At 36.2% G+C, this 11,372-nt stretch overlaps 1 protein-coding gene across 1 annotated transcript in view; it reads right to left on the reverse strand.

The window, feature by feature from the left end:
- The window catches only part of LOC123812776 (solute carrier organic anion transporter family member 1B3-like), a 43,628-nt gene extending 33,394 nt beyond the window's left edge, over nt 1–10,234 (reverse strand). Inside the window, 2 exon segments of the mRNA XM_045829641.1 lie at nt 5,597–5,745; nt 10,086–10,234. Of these exon segments, the coding sequence (XP_045685597.1) occupies nt 5,597–5,695 (99 nt within the window). The 5' untranslated portion in view covers nt 5,696–5,745; nt 10,086–10,234.
- Between the last annotated feature and the right edge of the window lie 1,138 nt (nt 10,235–11,372).

The raw sequence follows: 11,372 nt of genomic DNA on the forward strand, positions 1-11,372 counted from the left end.
GGGATCAGAGCCCTTATAAAAGAAATCCAGAGAACTCTCATGCCTTGCTCAACACATAAAGACACAATGAGAAGACAGCCATTCATGAACCAAGAAGTGGACCATCACCAGATACCTATTCTGCCAGCACCTTGAGTGTATATTTTCTAGCCTCCAGAACTGTGAGAAATAAATATTTGTTGTTTAAGCTACCCAGCCCATGATATTTTTGTTATAGCTGCCCAAACAGGTAGAAAAAGATATTCCATGCAAACAAGAACCTAACGAGATCAGTGGTAGCCATGATTATATAAGACAAAATAGGCTTTAAGACAAAAACTGTCAGAAGGAAAAAAAGGAAATTACATAATGATAGAGTCAGTTCATTAGGAATATATAATTATAAATATACATGCATCTAACATTAGAACACCCAAATATGTCAAATATTGAGAGAAACACAATAAGAGTAAGAGATTCATACTATGCTTTCAATATGAACAACCAGTCAGAAAATCAATAAGGAATCACTGGACTTAACAGCAGTTAGGTATATACAGAACACTCCACCCAACAACAGAAGAATATACATTTTTCTCAAGTACGAATGAAACATTCTCCAAGATAGACTATGTGTTAGGCCACTAAACAATCTTACCAAATATAATAAGATTGAAATCATGTAATATCTCTTTTCTGACCATAACGGAGTGAAAGTAGAAATCAATAGCAGGAGGAACACAGGAAAACCTACAAATATGTGGAAATCAACAACATGCTCTTAAACAAACTATGGATCAAAAAAAGAATTATGAAGAAAATTAGAAAATATTTGAAGACAAATGGAACTGAAAATACAACATATCAAACCACATAGGATGGATGAAAGCAGCGTTAAGGGGAAAGTTTATAGGAACTAATGATTGTATCAACAATAAAGATCTCAAATCAACAACCTGAACTTGCACTTCAAGGACCCAGAAAAAGAAGAACAAACTAAACCCAAAGTTATCAGAAGGAAATAATAAAGATTAGAGATAAATGAAAAAGTTAATAGAAACAATTAAGGAAACTAAGAATTGATTTTGAAGAGATCAATAAAATTGACTCTTACTAGATTAACTAAAAGAGAAGATTCAAATAGCTAGCATTATAAATAAAAGAGGAAACATTACAAATGATATCACAGAGATAAAATAAATTATGAGACTACTATGAACAATTATATACCAACAAATTGGGCAATCTTAAGAAATGAATAAATTAGTAGAAACATACAGCCTACCAAGACTGAATCATGAAGAAATCAAAAACCTAAATAGATGTATATCTAATGAGAAGATTGAAGCAATAATCAAGAAACTTGCAACAAAGAAAGCCCAGGACCAGATGGCTTTACTGGAAATTCTATCAAACCCTCAGGAAAGGAAAATGAATGCTAATCTTTCTCAGACTCCTCCAAAGGATGAATGAGGAGAAAACACTTCAGAATTCATCTTACCAGGCCACATTACCTTGACATCAAAGCCAGATAAAGACATTACAAGAAAACTACAGATCAATATCCCTGATGAATATTGATGGAAAAATCCTCAACAAAATCCTAGCAGACAGAACCCAACCACACCAAAGGGATCATACACTCGACCAGGTGGAATTTATACCAGATATGCACACCTGGTGCAACATTGGAAAGTCCACTAACCAGATGGGTTCCTGGTTAGTGGAACCCATCACATGATCAAAATGAAAGACGAAACCACATGCTCATATCAACAGATGCGGAAAAAGCATGTGATAGAATTCAACACTTTTTGATGATAAAATCAGTCAACAAATTAGGAATAGAAGGAAGTACCTCAACATAACAAAGGCCATATATGAAAAGCCCGCAGTTGACACAGTGGTGAAGTACTGAGAGCTTTTCCTCTAAGCTCAGGGAGAAGGCAAGTCCGCTAACTCTCTCCTCTTCTACTCAGTACAGTTAGTGCTGCAAGTTCTAGCCAGAGTAACTAGACAAGAAAAGTAAATAAACTGTATACAGTTTATAAAGGAAGAAGTAAAACTGTCCTTCTTTCCAGATGACATGGTCTCATATACAGAAAATTCTAAAGACTCCACAAAGAACTAATAAATTAATTCAGTAAAGATGCAGAATGCAAAATCAACATTCAGAAAGTTGCATTTCTATACAAATCAGTTGCATTTCTATGCATTAACAACACATTATCTGAAAGGAAATTACTAAAATAGTCATTTACATGGGAAAAATCGAGAAGTCTAATGATGCCAAGTAATGGAGAGAATGTGTATCCTGACTTTCTCTTATAAGTTCCTGGTGATCACAGAAAGTAGTGTGACCACTTAAATAACAATTTGTCATTATCTTGTAAAATTGAATATTTATATACTCTATGTTCTAGCAATTTAAGTCAAAGATATTGGCAAGAAAAACTCTGGGTATACCAGGAGATGTGCATGAGAATATTCATACTAACATTATTTATAACATAAAATCCCTGAAAACAACCTGCCCATAGAGAAATAAATTATTGTATATTCACGTAATAACATAAATAGCATTAAAAATACACTAACTACTTCTGTATGAGTAAACATTTTTATAAGTAAGCATGTATACATTCACAAAGGTTTGGGAGATTAGGGCCAGTATTCTGCCTACCTATGAATATATTAGGTAGCATGCAAAGGGATATGACTTCAAAGAGGTTATACTAAATTATCCTTGTTGACCGAATGTAATCACAAGAGTTTTTCAAACATGTAAGAGGGAGGCAGAAGGGTCAGTGTTAATGTGAGAAACACTTGATTGACCAATGGTTTTGAATATGGAAGAGGGCTGAGTCAAGAGCTTCCGGCAGCCTCTAGAAGTTGCAAAAGGCAGAGACATAGATTGTCTCTAAGAGGGCATCCTGGAAGGCACACACAGCCCACCAACTCCTTGATTTTAGTCCAGCAAGTCCCATTTCAGATTTCTTAACTTTAGAACTCTAACAGAACTGTAATAAGTTTGTGTTTTAAGCCATGAAGGGTACACACACACACACCACACACACAGGCATGTGTGTGTTGGTGTACCAGTGGTGGTAAGTGCTATAAAATCGATTTGATTAAAAAGTCATGGACAGGAAATGCTATTTTTTAAAAAAAATAATGAAGTCTCAATCCTCAGCAAGAGAGAAGACTTTTCTTTTTAAAAGATTTTATTTATTTATTTTTAGAGAGTGGGGAAAGTGTGAGAGGGAGAGAAACATCAATGTGTGGTTGCCTCTTCCACTCCCCCTACTGGGGGCCTGGCTCACAACCCCGGCAAGAGCCCTGACTGGGAATCAAACCAGCGATGCTTTGGTTCACAGGCCGATGTTCAGTCCACTGAGGCACAGAAGCCAGGGCAGGGGAAGCTGTTTTATATGGCATGGTCAGGCATGAGGTAGTGTTTAAACAGAGATCTGAATGAGATGGAAGAGCAAGATATCTGAAAGTAGAATATTTCAGAAGAGGAAACAGCAGGTACACATTTCTCCAAGTAAGAAGCATGCTTGGCATTTTTGAGAAACAGTGAACAGGCTGATATGGCTGGAGGAAGGCAAACCAGAGGAAAACTATGAAACATAAAAACTGTTGGTTAATAGGAGGTAATCATTCTGACTACTTCTGCAGGGGGAGTGGGAATAAAGGCAGAAAGGGGGAACTTTTTACTTTTGCCCTATTATCTTTATTTTTGGATGATGGTGCATTATTTTTGTCTTGTTAAAGAATTTTCACTACAACATAGAGGTTCCAGAAATCTGAAGTGCAGAAATGACAAGTACAAAGATGAAAGATCTTCTGGTAGGGTGTCTCTAATTTAGTTTGTTGGGTTCAAAAAATGAGGGAAAGAGGGTAAGAAAGAATCAAACAATACTTGTGTTATTTAGAAGTCTCTTTTATATAGTTGCACCTACAGCCTGAACCCACCGAGTCTGTCTGTGCATGTCAGTAACAAGTGTGTCCATGAGAAATACTTGACTGACCACTAGTATAGAATGAGGAAGACCATTGAATAGTCTACTTACAAATCCCTGCTTACCAGAACCTCTTGAGGGCACTAATGTTATGAACTTGGGGACCTTGAGGAAGTCATTTGCCTTCTCTGCATCCAAGTTTTTTTCATCTATAAAAGGGAGGTAATAACATCTAGCTGACAGAATTGTGGTAAGAAATTATGGTAAAAATCTAAGAAGTAAATACAAGTAAAACACTAGGAGAGTGTGTGGCATATAGTAAGTGTTCCATACATTTTAGCTATTATTATTATTACTCCCCTAATCTTTCATTATTGGCCTTCAATTAACAAACTTTATACATACTGCTAATTTCTAACTTTTCTCTAAATACACTACAAGGGACCACTCTGTTCATTTGCCTCAGCCAGTTTGCTGTCGCCTCGCTGTGCACCCACAAATAAAATCTCTGTAACACTCAATGTTTAAAAACAGAAATAATCCATCATACAATATCATCCACAAACAATAGAATGTAACACAGTTGCATTTTACCAATACCTTTTCACTGTGATTGCCAGTCTGCTTAAGTGTTATTCAAATATTTCATCAGAACAGAGTTTACCAGTAATCTCTAAAAACAAACAGAATTTATGTTCCCTGTACAAAGTTGAAAGGGACCTTGTATAATATTGCTGCAATTGAGACTGATCTCTACGGTCTTTTTATTTAGCTAGATAAGAGAACAAATTTGAGGCAAATTCCAAAAACATGAGCAAAAATCAGGCTTTTTTGTGGTCATGATTTTTTATTTCCTTAAGATTTCCCTAAGTGGTTTTAAAGGCTTTCTGATTTGGGTTCAAGGGTTTCTGATGTCCAAGCAAGATGATTTGAGGCAAAGTTCAAATTTTCTTGCCTTGGTGTCTTCAACACTATATTCTAGGAGTATTCTTTTGTGTCTGTGAAAATTCCTGATATAGTCTATAAAATTTAGTGTCTCACAGTTTTGTGAAAAAAGCAAGAGAAATGATTATTACTTTTATAAACTTGCATATAGAAAAATTAAATGGCTTTTCTAAGTCAGCAACTAGGTCTCTGGGCCAGGGATTTCTTTGATTGTTATTGCAGATCTCTTTTCCATCAGAAAATATTTAAATTATTAAAATAAACAATGCTTTTCTCAAGAAAATTAAATAGGTCAAGAGTGATTCACAAGACTGATGAATATTCTGTGTTTACAAGTCAATTCTAAGACTATTTTTACATATTATCCATTCTACAACAACTTCTCTTATTTTAATCACATTTATAAACATCTTTGGTCCAGTAAGAACCAAAGAGAATACATGAAATTATTTCTAAATATTTAACATTAATAAACTCTTAGCCATCAGAAATATCACCAAAAATATACCTTTTTAAGATTTCACATTGATTTAAATCAATATATGGATCTTGATTTAAATGGATCTGTTAATATTTCAATGTATGCTTCAGTTAAAAACTCTAATTTGAATTTAATGGCCTTTTTAAAAAAACTGGTTGCTTTTCCTTTAAGGAAGAAAATCCTTCCCTTCACTGACTTTGGCTGGAAAACATGAAAGCCATTTCACCTTGAAGCTGTCCCAGCATCTCCTCCTCCTTTTCCTGGATGGCGGTGCCTTTGCCGCCTTATTCAAAGGCTGATTTGGGTCCATCATTGAACTATTCATGTCATGTGACTATTTTCAGTTGTTGCAGATGTTTTGTTCAAAATGATGACCTATTTAGGGAGAAAAAAATGTAGCATATTTCACTTTGACAATATACAATTCGGAAATGAGAAAAGCCACAAGATCAACATCAATCAATCCAGGAGCCCACTAATATTCCTTGAGAGGCAACTGTGTCCTGAGCACGGGGCCGAGTAAATGCCTGACACACATAGAAAACACCCAGAGCCCAAGCTTCAGGGAGATTATATTTCAGTTTAAAAGAGAAACATATGGAAATAAAATGGAAACAACAAATAAATAACATACAATCCCACAGTAGGTTAGGCGAGCAAAATTTTTAAAATAGAGAAATAACATTAAAATATATTTTTTATATATCTACATTATAAGATTTAGGAAGGCAAGTATGTATTTAATTTATCTTCATAACTTTACAAAGCATCAGGCAGCACCTTGCACATGGGACAGGGTCAGAATGGGTGGGAACATAATGTGACCAATTGTAGTTGTGACCAATTATGACCAATTGTAAGGTTTCCTGGAGGCGTACCTCTGGAGCTGGGCTTGGAGAATTGCTAGAGCTTGGATTTGTTAAAACAAAACAAAACAAAACAAAACAGTATAGTGTAAGGAATTCTCAGACAGTCTCTGGCCATACTTGAGATTACTGCCATCACAATCCTACCTTATTTTAACTTTGTTAATTTATTTTTGAAAAGACTACTTAGGACTATAGTTGAAAGTACAAAAGATCAAAAAGACGTATGCATATATTAAAACTTCTTCCTCTAACCCACATTCCCCCAGCATCTGATTTCTCTTTCTGAGGACTAATATTATCAGCTTTTAGTGAGTCTTACCTGGAAATATATTTCTAAAATTAAACAAATAATATTTTCTTTCTTTTTTAACTCTACAGCAGCATGCCATTAACACTGTTCTCTACCTTTTACCCTGTTTCATATACTTCATTTTATATTAACAAATGGCCTCCTCAGTTTTCTTATGGTTACAGGTTATCGCATTGTCTATGGTATAACTAGCTAGTTGCATGTTAATAAATATTTATTTAGGTTGTACCTAATTATTTCACATTAGAAAACTTTACTAATATGCCATTTTATTTATGTGCAATCGTAGCTGTGGGATAAAGCCTGACAGGAGTTTTGAAGTCAAAGTGTAAGAGGAATTAGAATTTTAAGAGTGATTAATCCACTAATATAAAAACTGGTAAAATGAGTCAACTTGCTTAGATTTGCTCTTTTATATGGATTAGTGAGTTCTTCACAGAGGTTTAGAAAAAGGAATCCTGTTTATATATGTGTATATAATACACATGTATGTATCTAAAATAACTATTCTATGTAGTAACACACATAAGCACAGATACGTGATTATTGATAGGGCCTTAATGAAACAGTGTATTAAAACCTGTTCTGTGTAAAGTTGATTCTCATTGCTTGCGGTGGTCCTGTTCTAACAGTTGCTGCAAGCACTGAATTAGCAAACGCTGAGCGTTGCTCGGAAGGGCAAGGCAGGGCCACGTTCCAGTGTCAACGCATTTTCATCAACCGATCAATATATAACCTCGTCTCACATGTGCTTCTGTTTAAAGATACCTGATTGCATTTACTTTGTTGATCCGTTAATGTTGACTTTGTGGCCAACGGCACTCTGGAGCTGCTGCCTGAGCAAGGGTATGTAACATTTTTTTGGTCAGGCACATCATGCCCTTCTTTGCCTCGGAACAGTGGCCACACGTGGCCACTGCGCTATGGAGCTGTTCCAACAGCAGAATCACCAGCCGAAAGTACAAATGTATGGCACTAGGTAGGCTACGGAAAGGCTCCCTGCTTGCAGCCTGAGAGCAGAGCCACACCTTGTTTGACCTCGGCTGGGAACACGTGTGTTAGACCACTCAAATTTTTACCACTCTTTGCAGGATTGATTTTGGGGTTAAAAATAAATTTTAGTGAGTTGGCAAATTTGCAGTCCCAGAATCCACAAATAATGAGCATCGGCTATAATGAGCATCGCTTATTTTCTTCAATAAGGATTTATTCATTCCTTACATTATAAATATATAAAGACCACAAATATATATATATACACACACACATAAAATGTATATGTATTGAATAATGTGTAAATATAGAAACGATAACTAAAATATTATCACTTTTGTATACTTAAATGTATATAACACAGGCATGACCGCGGAAACTCATACCTACGTACATCTAAGTGACTCTTGGTTTTTATTTCACTTTTTGCATGTGCTCCATACGTGCCTCTGCCTGTGCCCTCCCTGAGTGAAGTGAGGAGAAAATCAATAGTTTGGTGGTCCCAAAGTCATAAGCAGCCTTTTAATAAATTTCGTGTCATTTTATTCATGAATACCTCTTCCAGTATCTTCTCTCAGGATTTCTATGTTAGAAAATGTCTCAGCACTGTATTCTATCATTATAAATCTCTATGAATAATTTGCAAACTTCAAGTTTCTATGAGGTTGATTCTTTTTGGCTAGTGAACCAGTATTTTTTTAATATTATTTGTACTGTATTTTTTCTGTTACCATTTATCCCCCCATACCATCTTCCACCTCCATCCTTCACCGCCCCCCCCCCCAGCATCCTGCAATCACCACACTGTTGTCTGTGTCCATGAGTTCTTATGAACAGATATTCTTGAACACTATTATCTCACCACGCTTAGCCCTGCTTCTTGCAATTAGTCAAATTATGATTATCCTGTCTCCCAGCATTTCCAATATCCAATGCATAGTTTAGGTGTGCTCAGAATCTTTCAGAGGTTCCTTGTACCATACAAAATAAAAATCACGCTTCCAATTTGAGATTCTTCACTAACCTAACTCATCTCTTGTTAGTCTCATTTCCCAAGTGCACCACCCACAAGCCCCTTCAGCCCTAGGGAACCACTGTCGCCCGCCCCCCCCCCCGCCCCCCTGCAAAAGAGACCATTCTCAGTTCTCTGAATGTTTTCTGAGCCTGTAAGATTCTTCCTCATCTCTCAGTTGTGAAGCTCCCTCAAGTCACCGCTGGCACACACTTCCCCAACTGAAACCACCTCTCCCACACTGCTGGCTGCTCCCTGGAGAACAGACCTTGTAGTGCAGTCATCACTCTTCCTGCATTTCCACAACTTTCCCCTTTCTCTCCTAGATACTGGGAGGAAAAAAAAATCCAGAAGAAAAAAGTGGGAAATGCAGGGACCTTTACCCTCATTTCTTAGAAATTAAACTGTAGTAAGTAACTTCAAAGCAATGAGAAAGTTGGGCTATCAATATAGGCTTGACTCTAACACACTTTCCACGTCAGTGCGGCACTTGAAGCCTGACTTGGAGACATTTTAACAAAGTTTTCTATGGACATATTTTTTTCTGAGAGTTTCAAGCATGTGACATATACATGCATTTGGGGGACCCACTGTGTTTATAAGACAGTACCACAAGCATCTAGTCAGAGCACTGCATCCCCTCCCTGACCAGAACTGCCCAGTTCTGCCAGGGTTGATTGGGGTGGAGTGGTGAGCAGAATCTCACTAGCCTCTGCTTATCGGTGTACAGCATTTACTGTTGGAGGGATAATAGGAAAATCTGTGCAAGCAAATGGCTCAATTTGTACCATGTACCTGGGAAACAGAGGAGGAGGAAAGAGGAACAGCATTTACGAACTTCTTAGCCCTTTCATGGGGGACTTCCCCCATCCTCCACTGTGGTGATAACAACTATCTTCTTAGAGCAGCCACCTCCCTGAATGGGAGAAGGAAACTAACCTTTACAGATCCTTGGTTCTATCAGGATCTGTGCGGAGCAGATTTTTTCTTTTATTCAGAGATAAAACTACCTAGAAAACTCTTTTCCCTCACCTTGAGACAAACTGGAGTTGAAAAGAAGGAAATGAGAGGTGAGCAAGCGACATTGAGACACCTTCCATTTGATATTGGTCAGCTAACTCTGCACCCCACATTATACAGTAAAGATGGAATCAAAGAAATAGGGGTGTCTAATCATTTCATGTAGTTAGTGACAATAATTGCCTTGTAACATATTTTAAGAAAGTAACCAGGGGTCCATTTTTCAGCCTTGAAGTTTCAGTTGTCTAGAAAGTATTGGGAACATATTTTTAAACTTTACATTTAAATAGTAAATGTCTGATTGTATTTTTAATGGTATACAAGCCAGAGTCTCATCTATGTCCAGAAGGGACATTGAATAGCTTTTAAGAGCTTAGAACATAAGGGTGCAGAAGACACAGGAATTAAGTGTATAACATTTATCATGTCCATCAAAATATTTTGTCTTCAAAATTTGTGGAATGTTCTCACATAAAAAATCCTGAAATGGAAGAATCTTAAAGGTTCTTACCTGAACTCAGAATCCCACAGCAGCATCAGGAAGACCAGCCCTTTACCTGTTGTTAGTCTGTTTTTAAATAGCGAGCTGGCTTTTCTTTTTTATCAGTACAATGATGATTAACCATCAGGTCATTGTCCAAGGCAGATAGAAGAAAATTAACTAGCTATTCTAAGAGTCTGTTTCAGACTCCTGTATTTTAAAGATTATGCTTGTGAGAATTTATAAACTATTTTTCTGTAAAAGTTCAATTATTAAGTTTCTAAGAATAACTTATATTTGCCTAAAAAATTAAGTTAGCTGCATAAGATTTTTTCCCCTTAAATAAACAAATACAACAGATTATCCAAGGTAGTTAAAACCCTTCCAAATAGAAAACAGTTCAAGGCCTTTAAAAAAAACGTCCGCAGGCTACTTTAGTATTCATAGGATAAAGTACACTTTTGGCTTGATCCCGGAGGCAGCTCTGACATGATATGGGCAGATGCTGGATGCCTCTTATGAAATAGTAAAGCAACGATTAATTAAAAGATAGGTCTTCAAGTGACAGAATTTTAAAAAATGACAATATTATAAGGTTAATTTTCATGACAGATTCCTTACATTGAAGCCTGAAGAAAGAAAGTTTATATAGTTTTCTTCTATTAACTTCGTTTTTAGAGAAAAGTGGTGCTTGAGCCAATTGACAGTTTTCTTGAGGAGGGCTTAAATTTCATTCATTTAATCACCAAGTCAAATATTTTTGACTTTCTGCTATACTTCTATCCCTCAGACATTAGGTTCTATTTTGGAGGTATCCTAATTTAAATCTCACACGAACCAATATATATATCTGCTATAATATATATTTAGCTATTATATATAGCTATACAGAGGGAATACATAAATAATAGCTATCATATATATAACTATTATATAGAAACAACAATATATATACACATGTACATACGTATATATATACATGTAGCAATTTGAGGATGTATATATGAAAACATTGTTACCCCTTATCACTTCTGAAAGACAATTAAAAAATTATTTGTATTGTCTAAAGACAGAGAGAGGTAGAGAGAGAGAGAGATGTTGATTTGTTGTTCCACTTATTTACGCATTCATTTGTTGATTCTTGCTTGTACTCTGACTGGGGGATCAAACCTGCAACCTTGGTGTGTCTGGATGATGCTTTAACCAACTGAGCTACCTGGCCAGAGCCAGGGAAAATTTTTGATACAACTGTAGCAATATGTATTTAAGTTCCATACATTGAATATTTGATAGATTAGTTCTATCCTGGTTTATTCT

This window comes from Phyllostomus hastatus, unplaced genomic scaffold, assembly GCF_019186645.2.
Source record: "Phyllostomus hastatus isolate PE091 unplaced genomic scaffold, TTU_PhHast_1.1 phas_scaffold_93, whole genome shotgun sequence".
In the NCBI taxonomy this organism is placed as follows: Eukaryota; Metazoa; Chordata; class Mammalia; order Chiroptera; family Phyllostomidae; genus Phyllostomus; species Phyllostomus hastatus.